The following is a 14575-nucleotide window of genomic DNA, read 5'->3' as shown; positions in this document are numbered from 1 at the left end:
ACTCTTTGAGTCATCCAAATCTTCCCTTTCTTCATTGATCTCCAGAGAAGAGTTATTGACCATTGCAGAATTCTTCTTTCCATAGTTTGGAGGAAAACCATGTTTCCTATAGCAAGTATCAACAGTGTGGTTTTCCCTTCCACAAAAGGAACAAGAACGCTTCTGACCAGGAAAATTACCATTAGGGTTACCATTTCCACGTCCTCTTCCTTGTGATTTACCCACTGAATTTACCAAGATTTTTGTCTCATCAACAGGAAGTGAAAATCTAAACTGCCTCTCATGTTGCATAACCATGGAGAAAATCCTATTGATAGGTGGTAAAGGATTCATTAATAGAATCTGAGAACGAACCAAATCAAAGGAATCATTCAAACCAGTAAGAAAACGAATGGAACGCATGATCTCATGTTGATGTTTAGCATTCATCACACCAGTGAGACACATGCAACGATGAGGACATGCACAAACAGGGGAAGGAAGATAAGCTTCAAGTTCTTCCCACAACACTTTCAAAGCAGTGAAAAATTCAGTAACAGAACGTGAATCTTGCTTCAAACTGAAGATCTCACACTGTAATTCAGAGATACGAATGAAATCACCTTGGGAGAAACGCTCTTTGAGCTCGTTCCAAACATCAATGGCGTTTTCCAGAAAAACAATGCTTTGTGCAATTGAATCCTCAACAGAATTCATAATCCAAGAATGAACTAGCATATTGCAATGATTCCAAGCTTTGAAATTCGGATCAAACTCAGTTGGAACAGGGATAGAACCATCCACAAAATCAAACTTGTTTTTCCCTCCAAGAGCTCTACGCATAGAACGCGCCCAAGAATGGTAGTTTGAATGACTAAGCTTTGGTGTAATGGCGACAGAGGAAGGTCCATCAGAAGGATGAACGTAATACACGTTACCAGGTTGTTGCGATGGATCTTGAACCGGTGCAACCACAGGACCGCCATTAACGCCACCATTTGCATTACCACGAACCATGGTGAAAAAGAAGAGGAAAGAAAACAGGGAAGCGAAAGGAAATTGGAACGAAGATCAGAGTGGAGAAAACGATGCGCAACAAAGCTTAGAGAAGCTCTGATACCATCATAAACTTCGCCATTTCCACTGGTGGAAGATGATGATCCACTGGTGGAAGATGATGAAAACAGAAAACTTGGTGAAGAAGAAAAGAGAAAAGAGAGAGAAAACTATGAATATTATTGAATCAATGTGATGAGTTTGTTACAAAGTTCTATATATAGTACAGAGAGAATCTAACAAACTCTAACTAATTCCTATCTAGGGTTTTGTAATCTAAAGTAGGAACACAATAAGAACCCTAGGTCTGTAAAGGAAACTTGCGCAGCAAGTTAAGTGTATATCAGGAATTAGAAGTTTAACATGTTGTGTTGTTTCGGGGGGCATTTGTTCGCTGGTTTATTTTCCAGGTTTTTGTACCTGGAAACCGGTTGCTGTACATTATTTGGTGTCTTCTGTAATTTTTTTAAACTATGTAAATAGGTTTAGATAGATAGTTGAATAATAACAGTGATCTTGATTTTCCTATATGGGCACAACTAACGATGACAAGTCCGGTCTGTTTAAAAAACATATTTTTAATGCTAAATCGCCAATATATATTAACTAAATCAAACTTGCTCAAAAGATATTATAGAATGGCCATGTGGATTAAAAAAGTATACTATCTGTCCTTTTCTTTTACTAATCAATAAATAATGTCTTGCTAGAACATATATGAATAATAACATCACAACAATTCGGTCAGAGAAAGATAATTCTGATCTTGATTTCGTATATGGGTTTAATTAACAATGTTGAATGTTAATCCATCAATATAAATTAGCTAACTACAACTTGTTCAAGATAGATATTAAAGAATGACCATTGTGTTTAACAATGTTTTATCTTAGAGTTTACGCCGGCTATATTGAACAACACAAGAACTAATTTAGGAATTTTGGAGCGACTTTTTACACTTCAAATGATACCCTTAAAAAACTAATTTCGGAGATGTCTCCAAATTAGCGAAAGGAAGCAGATGAGCAGTTCTTGAGATTGGATGAGATGTGGAGAGGCACGCGTGTCATTTAAAATAAGGCTATCAATCTAGACCATCTGTCATTTAAGTATTCTCATCATTCTCACTTAAGATAGACGTTATCATATGATATACCCTCTATATATGTATATGTGTGTGTGCTCGTGTGTTTGTCTAACATGCATATGTAAAAGATGTTGCACCATGCATACACAAATATCTTTTTCATCATTAGATGATCACTAAGCCATATCATGTCACATTAAATGCTACTGAGTTAGCTTATGGGAAGAATTGGAGTGGAATTTGATTAGAGACTCACTCTGAACTAGTTAGTAGTTAGTATGGATTTTATAATATCTAGTATTGTCCTTTGGCACTTAAGTAACATATTGTTGAGTTGTATGGAGTTAGCAAGAAATATGGTGTTTTACCTTTTTAAATTTTTAGAGGGAAGCTAGTGTGCAGCCAAAAATGCTTCCATTGATCATTAGCAGAATGAGATGAGATGATTTAGATGAATACCGCTCCCAATTTTAATTTTAGACTCTATAAATCATAATAGATTATGGTTTACTAAATTTCGATTTTATTGATGTTGATCACATTCAATGGATCTTTTTCCTTATGATTTTGTTGATTGCTCTAAACTCTTTCCCTTATACAGGTTTTATCTCACTGAGTTTTCTTGTCAAGGTTTTTAATGAGGCTGATGTTGAGTACCCTTAGTTATTTTCACTTAGCTTTTGGTCTACTCCACCCAAATGATTTTTCTATCTTTCATATTATTTAATAATAATATTAAATAATTCTAAAGTGCTGCAATTATTGGTGACGATCAAGAGGTGCCAACATAATTGAGATATCTCGATATAATGTGTGAATCCTTTGCACTATTGTTTTCTTAAAAACTGAAAGAAAATAAAAAAAATATATATATGAAATGTTTAGTGAATAGAATCAAATTTGAGATGTATAATTTGTTTAGATATTTTTTCTAGATAAAATAAACTAGTTTATAGTGAATGTGAGAGTGACGCATAAGCATAAACCTTACTCAGTAAATTAGTTGGTAATTGTACAGCTAATTACCATAATTACTAAAGAATGACCAAGAGGGAAACTCAAATTCTAGAGGGAAACTCAAATTCTAAGTGTTCACATAGTAGGACTTTATCCTATATAAATCATGAAGGACTAATAGCTTTCCTCATCACTCATCTCACTCACAATATTACCAAATTCAAATCATAGATATTAGATACAACAAAGTGTTTCTTAAAATGTGTGACACTGCACTTTCCTTGCTTCCCCTAGCCCGTGATCATTTGCTTCCAATCTTGAAGGAAGCATTCAACATGATTAAGGGTGTCCCAAAAGAAATTTCAGAACTGAAAGAGGAACTAGAAAACATTGAAGACTTCATCAGCAAAGCAGATAGAATGGCTGATGCTGAAGAAGACAAATAGAAGCATCTTTTCACATAGAAGATGTCATTGATGATTATATCTTCATTGAGGAACAACAATCTTCTGATCCTGGATGTGCTGCTGGTGCTGTTGACTTGGTCAAAACTATGATTCTTCGTCTCCAAGTAGCTCACAAGATTCAAAACATCAAATCCCGAATTAAAGAAATAAAAGATACAAGTACTGAAAAAGATCATGGCTTTCAACTTCAATCTTCCTTGGAGAAAGATACAAACATAAATGCCTCATTATTGCAGAACCTTCGAAACGCTCCATTATATATGGATGAAGCTGATGTCGTGGGCTTTGACGAGCCACGGGACAAATTGATTGATTGGCTGATAGAGGGAAGAGCAGAACGCACAGTTGTCTGTATTGTTGGAATGGGAGGACTGGGGAAAACCACTCTAGCCAAGAAAGTTTTTGACAACCAAAAGGTCGTTAAACACTTCAACTGTCATGTATGGATCACGGTGTCTCGACCATACAATATAGAAAAATTGTTGAGGGACATTTTGCTCGAGATATACAACCAACAAGGGAAAGCTCCTCCTCAAAGTCTCCATCAAATGGATCGAAAGCCATTAGTTGATGAAGTGAGAAACTACTTGCAAGGAAAAAGGTACGTTGTAGTGTTTGATGATGTATGGGATTCACATTTTTGGTATGATATTGAATTTGCTATGATTGATAACAAAAATGATTGTAAGATATTAATCACAACAAGAACAAGGATGTTACAGATGCTTGTAAGAAATCTTTTGTTAAAGCGCATGAGCTGGAACATTTATCTGAAGAAAAGTCTTTGGAATTGTTTCAAAAGAAGGCGTTTCATGACTTGGACGGATTTTATCCAAAACATCTTTTTGATATATCTTCCAAAATTGTTGAAAAATGCAAAGGATTACCTCTAGCAATTGTAGTCACCGGTGATATTTTGTCTCGCAAAGATAGAAATCCAATTGAATGGTCTAATTTTAGTGAAAATATAAATGTAGAGTTAAAGGAATATTCCACAATAAGAAAAATTTTAGGATTTAGTTGCCATGATTTACCTTACAACCTCAAGTCATGTTTCTTGTATTTTGGATTATATCCGGAAGACAGTGTAATTTCTACGAAGGCATTGACTCAACAATGGATGGCTGAAGGGTTTGTGAAAGAAGAAAGGGGAAGGACATTAGAAGAGGTTGCAGAAGGATATTTACTAGAGTTGATCCGTAGAAGTTTGGTAGAGGTGGCTTCAATCAGTATTGATGGAAGGGTAAAAAGGTGTCGTGTTCATGATTTATTGCATGCAATGATCCTTGAGAAATACGAGGATTTAAGTTTTTGCAAGAATATTACTAAGGACAAACAATTGTCTTTAACTGGAATGATTCGTCGCCTATCAATAGCAACTAGTACTGATAATTTAATGAAAAGTATTGAAAACTCACATGTTCGATCACTGATTGTTCCCGCACCTAAAACATTACTTGATCATTTGTAAGGACGATCCCTGCAAAATATAGGCGGTTGAAGGTGCTTGCTTTGTTGCATGGGGAATTACTTGAAATTCCTAAAGATTTGGGAAGTTTGAACCACTTGAAATATTTTGAGTTCCCGATGATTGAAGGAAGATATTTTGGACTTCCAAAATCCATTGGCATGCTTGTGGACCTAGAGACTTTGGATTTCAGATATCAAAATTTCAAAATTCATAATATGCCAAAGGAGATTTGCAAGCTTAAAAAGCTACGCCATTTTTTAGGCTATCGTATGTCTTTGATTCAGTTGAAGGATGGTATTGGAGAAATGACATCCTTACAGACTCTAAATTCAGTTTATTTAGATGATGGTGAAGATGAAAATGATAATAGAGTGGTGGGGCTAATAGAAGAGCTTGGAAAGCTAGATCAGCTAAGGGAATTGGTCTTGAGAGGTGTTAGGAGTAAATATATGAGTGTTATATCTTCCTCAATCAATCATATGCAACAACTGGAGAAACTAAAAATTAGTGGAGTCCTATTTGACACAATCATTGATCTTGATTTGAATTCACCTCCACCTAGGCTTCAACGTGTTAAACTTGAAGGGTATTTAAAGAAATTGCCTGAGTGGATTTCAAAACTCCAAAATCTTGTTAAGCTGAAGGTGACAATTACGAAGGAAGGGAATGATGCAATGAATTTAATCCAAAGTATGTCAAACTTGTTGTCCCTCGATATCTCTGGTGGTGATGAAGACAAAATGGAAAGGTTACATTTCCAAGATGGATGGTTTAAGAATTTGAAGGAAATACATCTTAGTCGTTTCTGTAATTTGAGTGACATCCTTATTGACAAAGGTGCATTGGGTTTTCTGAAAAAGCTTACTTTAGGCCTTATCCCCCAACTGAGAACGTTACCAACTGGTATTCAACACTTACAGCAGCTTGAAGTTCTCTGTCTTGAAATTATGAATGAGGAACTTAAACAGAGCATTGATCCTGATGATGAAGGAAAAGAGCATTGGATCTTCAAGCAAGTGCCCTCTGTAGAAATTGACTAATTGAGAGATAAAAGGTATGCTTTCGCTTCCCTACAATTTGAAGGGAAAAAAAAGTTGTGGTAATATTTTTTTTTCTTTTTTCCAATCCTTATATTAAGCGTCTTTCTTTAATGCCATCCTTATATTAAACTGTCTTGTTATTGTCATGATTGTGTTTTATATTGATAATTTGGATTGAACTGCAGGTGATGGTCACCAGTGGATTTCACATTCAAATTTCTTCAAGTGGACTTTTATATCAGTGGCATTGCTTCTTTCTGTTCCTGTTTTGTCACTTAACTTGCTATATAAAAAAATAAATGTGTTGTTTTCCATTGTTATAATACCTATGTTGTCATTTTATTCAATAAAATAGAGTTGTTTAATAATGATGTATAATATATGTTGTAAGATATTTCCTTTGAATGATTGTAAGAAATAATGCTTTCTTCCTCTAGAGATTTGCTTGTTATTGGAGCAAAAGACTGAAGAGAAAAAGATGCAAGCACATAACAAGGACAAAACTGAAGTTACTTGAAGCGCAAGTTAGGTTTTTAGTGATTTTAATTTCATTTGCAATTTACTCTTCATTTACATTTCATGTAGCTTGTTAGAAGTAGTTGATGACGTGTCATGCTAAGCTTCTATATAAGCTAACTTTGTAACAGAACTCGGTTAATAAGAAATTCACTTGTTTTCTCCATTTTCATAGCTTCAAACTTTATCCATGGTGGTTTCAATTGCGCCTTTGTTCTTAGATGGTATCAGAGCAAGATTTTTTTGCTCTGCTTCCGCACAATGAAGATTGAACGTTTGATAAGTTCATCTTCTTCGTTTACTCTGTTTTTCTACTCTCTTTACACCGATTTGCTTTGATTTGCATTTCTGGTTTTTCATTGTTCTTTCTTGAACTTTTTCACAATTTTTCTTTGAATCTTTGATTGTGTTCTTCTTCACTATGGTGCGAAACAACAATAATCAAGATCAAAGCCTTGATCCTTACTATGTTCACTCTTCGGATAATTCTTCAACAGTTACGGTTACACCACAATTAACAGGTGAAAATTATCACTCGTGGTCTATGAAGATGCGAAGAGCTCTTGCAATGAAGAACAAATTCAAGTTTGTTGATGGATCTATACCAGTACCAGAAGAGGATGATCTGAATTACGCAGGTTGGGAAAGGTGCAATAATCTTGTTCATACTTGGATAATCAATTCTATTTCACCTTCTATTGCACAAAGTGTAGTATTCATAGAAAATGCTATTGATATGTGGAATGACTTAAAAGATAGATTCATGAGAGGAGATAGAATTAGAATAGCTCAATTGCAAGAAGAAATTGCAAATCTGAAGCAAGGTAGTAAGAAAGTTACTGAATTTTTCACTGAATTGAGAGGCTTATGGGAAGAATTGGATCAGTACAGGCCTATGCCTCAATGTACTTGTCCAATTGCTTGTACTTGTTTAGCTATGAGAAATAACAAAGCCTTTAGAGCAGAAGACATAATCATCAAGTTTCAGATGGGATTGAGTGAAGATTATCAAGGGGTTACATCACAAGTTCTGTTGATGGATCCTTTGCCTCAGATAAACAGGGTTTTCTCAATGGTCATGCAACAAGAAAGGAAGATGCAATATAATGTGGCATCATCACCATCTATCACTTCGGATGAGACAACTTCTGGATTGATCAATGCCATGGATGGTCAGAAACAATTTGGAAGAGGTAGAGGAAATGGATTCTCTCAAGGTAGAGGAAGAGGAAATATTAGAGTGTGTAGTTTCTGTAATAGAACCAATCACACAGTTGAAACTTGCTATAAGAAACATGGTTACCCTCCCAATTGGGGTAGAGGAGGAGGAAACTCTTTTGCTAATGCTAATTTTGTGGATTGTGAGGACATTGAATCTAAGGGAAGCACTTCTGCTGGGAAAAATGAAGAGAGTGGAATGATGCTAACTAAGGATTAATATCAGAGTTTGATTGCACTTCTTGAAAAGAGCAATGTTGAAGCTAAAGGTTCAGCAAACATGATCAAAACCAATAGCTCAAATGTTAATAATGGAGGTAAACTCTTTATCAATAATGTTATTTGCAAAATTGATGATAATAGTTGGATAGTTGATACTGGTGCAACACATGATACATGTCATGATTTGAATTGGTTCACTGACTATGGACAAATTAAACCTCTTAGTGTCACTTTACCAAACAAAACTATCGTGGAGGCTTATCATAGAGGAAATGTAAAGTTGTCTGATACTTTACACATACATGATGTGTTGTATTTACCAGATTTTGCTGTGAATCTCATATCTGTCTCAAAACTATGCAAAGAACAAGATTGCATTGTGAATTTTGAGACTAATCAATGTGTTATACAGGAAAAGAAGGATATGAGGAAGATTGGTTTGGCTGAAGAGATAGATGGACTCTATTACTTGAAGTCTGAGAAGAAAACACAAAAACAAGCCAAAATTTCAAGTGTTTCTGTTTCAAATAATAAGTCTGATAATGTAGTGCCTTCTGGAATTTTGTGGCACCTTAGACTTGGGCATCTATCTCATGATAGAATGCAATGTATGAATAAATTGTATAGCTACATTTTTGTTAGTGGCCATGTAGCCTGTGATATATGCCAAATGGCAAGGCAAAGAATATTTCCTTTTACTGTTAGTAAAAATAATGCACATGATATGGTTTCAAGTATTTTTTAACCATTTTAGATGATTTTAGTAGACATGTATAGGTTGTAATGATGAAAAACAAACCAGAGGCCTCAGAAAAGATCAAAAGTTTTGTATACATGGTAGAAAATCAGTTTGAAAAGAAAGTAAAATCTATCAGAAGTGACAATGGACCAGAATTCTTTATGCAAGACTTCTATGCTGCAAAGGGTATACTTCATCAAAGAAGTTGTGTGTATACCCCACAACAAAATGGGAGAGTAGAAAGAAGACATCAACACATACTGAACATTAGTAGAGCCTTAATGTTTCAGTCAAAGTTACCTAAAAGGTTCTGGTCATATGCAGTTTTACATTCAGTTTTTCTTTTGAATAAAATACCTACCAAAATTCTGCACAATAGATCTTCACATGAAGTCTTATATAGTCAAGTACCAGATTTGAGTCAACTTAAGGTATTTGGTTGCTTGAATTATGCTTCCACATTACCTGTTATTAGACATAAGTTTGATCCTAGAGCAAGGAAGTGTGCTTTTCTAGGATACAAATCAGGGATGAAGGTTATATTTTGGTTGATGTTCACAACTCTGAAGTGTTTGTGTCCAGAAATGTGAAGTTCTTTGATTTGGAGTTTCCCTTTCACTCCCTTTCCTTGAATCCTGTTCAAATACACACATATACATAGATAGCAGACATGACTTGTCTGCCAAGTTGCCTGATGACTCAGAAGTGAGTATTCCAGATCCTACTTCTGAAGATTTCAGAAGAAGATGTTATTTCTGATGAGCAAATTAATCATGTTGATGAAGATGTAGAGTCTGTACCTCTTAGAAAATCACAGAGAGTCAGTAAAGCACCTTCACACTTGCAAGATTATGTCTGCCAGTCTTCAGTTTATCCTATGACAAATTATGTATCTTACTCTCAACTCACCCCACAACATCAAGTCTATGCTCTCTCTATTTCCCATAACATAGAACCCTCCAATTTTCATCATGCCAGTAAAGACTCATGGTGGATAACTGCTATGCAAACTGAACTGGAGGCTCTCAATGCCAATAACACATGGGAGTTTGTAGATTTGCCCTCAGGTGCTGTTGCTATTGGTAATAAATGGGTATATAAAATCAAGAGACATGCTGATGGTAGTATTGAGAGATTTAAAGCTAGACTTGTGGCTCAAGGTTACACTCAAACTGAGAGTTTAGATTACTTTGAAACCTTTTCTCCTGTTGCAAAGATGTCTACCATTAGAGTACTCTTGGCTCTTGCCTCTATAAATGGTTGGCATCTTCACCAACTGGATGTGAACAATGCTTTCCTTCATGGTGAATTGCATGAAACTGTATATATAAAGGTACCTCCAGGAGTCACTTCTCCCAAACCTGGACAGGTTTGCAAATTGCTCAAATCTCTATACAGGCTTAAGCAAGCAAGTAGACAGTGCTTTGAGAAGCTCACCACATTTCTCTATGCCCAGGGATTCACTCAAGCCACCTCTGATCACACATTCTTCATCAAATCCACTGCTTCATCTTTTACTGCACTTCTTGTGTATGTAGATGATATCATTCTGGCTGGTACTTCTCTCACTGTATTTGATGAATTAAAATTGGCTTTAGATCAAACCTTTCGAATTAAGAACCTTGGCCAGCTTAAATTCTTTCTTGGGATTGAAGTGGCTCGTTCTTATAAAGGAATTTCACTATGTCAGAGGAAATATTGCCTGGAACTTCTAGCAGATGCCAAACTTACCAGCTGCAAACCTGCTAGTACACCTCTTGATCCCTCTTCACGTTTACATCTTGATGGAGGTTCAACTTATCATGATGTTGCTGCTTACAGAAGATTGGTGGGTAGATTGTTGTATCTCACAACTACCAGACCTGACATTGCTTATGCTACACAGCAACTCAGCCAATTCATGGCTTCTCCCACCATCACTCATCATCATGCTGCCCTGAGAGTACTCAGATATTTCAAGAGGTCACCAGGTCGTGGTTTATTCTTTCCCCAATCATCTGATCTACAACTGCTTGGCTTCAGTGATGCTGATTGGGGAGGGTGTATAGACACTAGAAAATCCATTTCAGGGTATTGCTTCTTTATTGGGAAATCTTTAGTGTCAAGGAAATCAAAGAAGCAAAACACTATTTCTTGTTCCTCTGCAGAAGCTGAATACAGAGCCCTAGCTTCAGCAACTCGTGAACTGCAATGGATGTGTTTCCTCCTTCATGACTTGCAACAATCACCTCCACGCTTACCTGTTCTTTACTGTGATAATCAGAGTGCTTTGCACATTTCTGCCAATCCTGTGTTTCACGAGCATACAAAGCATCTTGACATTGATTGTCATTTAGTGCGTGAAAAATTGCAAGCAGGGGTCATGAGACTGTTGCCAGTCTCCTCACATAACCAAACAACTGATGTTTTTACTAAGGCTTCAAACCCACGCCAATTTTATGACTGTGTTGGCAAGCTAGGGTTGATTGCATATATCAACCTCCAGCTTGTGGGGGAGTATTGGAGCAAAACACTGAAGAGAAAAAGATGCAAGCACATAACAAGGACAAAATTGAAGTTACTTGAAGCGCAAGTTAGGTTTTTAGTGATTGTAATTTCATTTGCAATTTACTCTTCATTTACAATTCATGTAGCTTGTTAGAAGTAGTTGATGACGTGTCATGCTAAGCTTCTATATAAGCTAACTTTGTAACAGAATTCAGTTAATAAGAAATTCACATGTTTTCTCCATTTTCATAGCTTCAAGCTTTATCCATGGCGGTTTCAATTGCGCCTTTGTTCTTAGACTTGTTGTTTTGGAGCTGCGACTCCTTTTCTTTGTAATTTTTAATGTATTATTGTGGCCTCAGCCACCCTCTATCTGCTTATTGTATTTTTCATGTTTGTATTGTACATGTACTCTTTTCTGTTGTATTTTGTTTTTTATTATTGTTTGTTTCGGTTCCAACATTTTTTTTATCACTTAAATTTGCGGAATGTAAATTTTATAAATGGTCATAATTGTAGACAAACTAAACTTGTTTGAAACAAATTATATTAATCGTACGATACATGTTCTGTAAAAGGAACCTGTGCAAATAATTTCATGCATAGAAGTAATTATTAGTAAATCAAGAAAAGAAAGTTCCACCGCAAAGGACAAGGAAAAAAAATCTAGTAAGCTACTTTTTTTTTTTTTTTTTATGAATAATCTAGTAAACTACTTGACAGTCTAGTAAGCTACAAATGTGTTTGTTTCTGATGCTGCCTCAATTTCTATTCGAATATAGTTATGCAGTGAGACTTTTGATTTAGGATTGAGCATTCACTTGTAATTCTTTCTTTGTAAAATTCAAACACTGAAAAACATAAATAAATTCAAGTATGTCGTTGTAATATACAAACATTGAATTTGGAAAAAGTGTCAAGAAAATTTTAGGGTTTAATAAATAAATACCTTTTATATGTGTATAAGTGACATGAGTTGTTGTTGATGGAGAATGGGTCACGTTTGAATGAACAAAATCTTGCTAGAAGAGGAGTTAACGACATTGCAATTCTAATTTAAAGGAATTGAATGAAAAAAAGATTCAATTCAAGACATTGTTTGTGTTGATTTTGTCTTTGTGAGATGTATTTTTTTTCTCCATCTTAATGTGATGTTTATTTGATTCAAGTTGAAACATTTTCTTTGATCAAGTGCAAACATTTTCAGTGATGTAATCTACATTGCAGATTCGGAGACATGAGTATTTGTGATCAACATTTTATGCTACTAACATGGATGTTGTGAGTTTGTCGACAGATTCTTCCTTTATGCCTTTAGTAATTTTGAAATTGTATTGTATCATTGTGGATTACCTTAGAGACCAAGTAACCTGCACCTTCTTTGCTGAAACATAATGGAGGTGTAATTCTAAATGCATTTACATAACAGCCACCTTTTCAAATCAGCAATTCTAAATTCTAATTCTATGTAACAGTAGAAAAGCTTCTAAGAGACATAGAAAACAGATAAAAATTTGGCTAGAAACAGTTGATTTAGATCAGATTTCCAGCTCTGTAAATCAAGTTTAAAAGTAGTTATATATCCCGCTCCAAATTCGAGTGCAGGAAATACAGAACAACTTGGCCTATAGCAATTGAAACTTTAGCTTACTTTCAATGATAGTGTACAATATTAAAAGAGAAATCTCACTTGCTCTGAAATCAATTGGTAGATATATATACAAAATCAGAAGTTTTGTTATGGCATTAATCAATTGCAATCAATTGCAATCAATTGCACTCAAGTCCAGGTGTAGGACTTCTTTTCTCACCCCTCACGTAACAAAGTAAAATATATACAAAAATAGTAAAGCATAAAAAAATAAAGGAAGAAAGGTGGGTTTAACCCGCTTAGGACCCCCAGCGGAGTCGCCAATTTTGTAGACCAAGATTTTCGGGTGTCAATCCATTGATTGGACTTGAACCTTCAATCTACCGGACTTGCTCGATTTTATTCTTGGGAAGGGAAAAATGAGATTGAAAAACCCTTTTTTTTGGATCCGGGGGTCGATTACGATTCGGGAAGGTGTTAGGCACCCGCGTCGTTCACGGTACTCCGTGAGAACCTCTTTCTAACTTTATTTTTATTCGAAAATTTGTCGTTTAAAGTTGAAGTGAAAGAATGGAGGGAGAAGAAGTGGGAGTTTTTGTCATTTTTATTTGATCGATTTGGAAGGAATAAACCCATGCCTACGTACCCTTAAAAGGGATCAAAACCGCCGTAGTTCATTCTTATAAAAATATTTTTGTGGGTTAGGTTGATTTTAATTTTTTTGAAAATGGTTTTTTAAGAAGGGGATTGAGGGGCCTCAAGGCTCTAGAAAGAAAATAGAAGTGAGGTTGTTTCGTTTTATTTGAGAAATTTAGTCTAAGTTTAATTAAAGTTCAATTAGGAATTTGATTAAGAAAATAAAGGGAAAATCACTTGGATTTGGATCCAAGGTTTATTAAGAAAATAATTTGACTTTTGCTCATTTGATTTTTGGGATAAAAAGGTTTTACTAAACTAATGGTAAATTAGCGTAATGATGCGAAAAATAAAGCAAGTATGAATAAAAATGGTGTAATGTCGGTGCTTGTGTCGGTGTGTGCAATTACTAAGCTATTACATACCATCCTAGGGGCATTCTAAGAGAAATAAAAACATAAAAATAAATTACATCCATTCCCTAATTATACACACTAAAAGGTAAGCAAAATAAAAGAATAAATTACTTATCAAGAGTTAAAAGATGCATGATGCAATATTAGAGATGATGCAAAACGAAACATTAAGAATATGCATGTACCAAAGTGTTACGGCACTTGGAATAGACACAAAAAGCATAAAAGGTCTACCTAATGAACCAAAATGCATGATATAACGGTTAAAACATTTAATAAAAAGCAGGAAACATTGTAAAAACAAATGCATGAATTAATAAAATGGTTTGAACACACAGAAAAATTACATGATGTAAATTCTTTCGAAGGTCTACATGAAACAAGTAAAAGTATGCATGATATATAAAAATTTGGCTATTAAGTGAGTGCATGATAGGAGGAAAATGATTTAAACCAAAAACACATAAATGTAGAAGTAGAGTTAATATGCTAGGATGCAAATGACGAACATGGTAAAACAAAAAGCAAATCAGTTTTATCATAAAACAGGGGGGTATGCAGTAGCAGTAATGGGGGTGTGTGCATAGCAGAAGTACTAGACAAAGCAGAAAGGGCTGAAGGAGAGCAGGAATGGGCCAGGCCTTAAGGGACATGGACATGGACATGGACCGGTTCAGGACCTGGAGCGGGTCA

General features: G+C 35.2%; 1 protein-coding gene and 1 pseudogene across 1 annotated transcript; both read left to right on the top strand.

Annotated features, from left to right (window-relative positions):
- The first annotated feature begins 3271 nt into the window (after positions 1-3271).
- On the top strand, positions 3272-6246 carry LOC146938468 (disease resistance protein RPM1-like; annotated as a pseudogene).
- Positions 6247-6994: 748 nt separating this feature from the next.
- LOC146938467 (uncharacterized) lies at positions 6995-8011 on the top strand. The gene has a single exon (XM_085749637.1). It carries the CDS (start codon positions 6995-6997, stop codon positions 8009-8011), a length of 1017 nt encoding a protein of 338 aa, XP_085605763.1.
- Positions 8012-14575: the final 6564 nt, after the last annotated feature.

This window comes from Medicago sativa, chromosome 3 (genome assembly GCF_051527215.1).
Source record: "Medicago sativa cultivar Bolivia chromosome 3, Bolivia_mono, whole genome shotgun sequence".
Lineage (NCBI taxonomy): Eukaryota > Viridiplantae > Streptophyta > Magnoliopsida > Fabales > Fabaceae > Medicago > Medicago sativa.
Note: the sequence above shows the minus strand (reverse complement) of the source record. Positions and strands in the feature narration are given on the sequence as shown.

What these genes read in the sequence shown, in the direction of transcription:
- LOC146938467 (XM_085749637.1), top strand. Translation starts at nt 6,995, where the DNA reads ATGGTGCGAAACAACAATAATCAAGATCAAAGCCTTGATCCTTACTAT.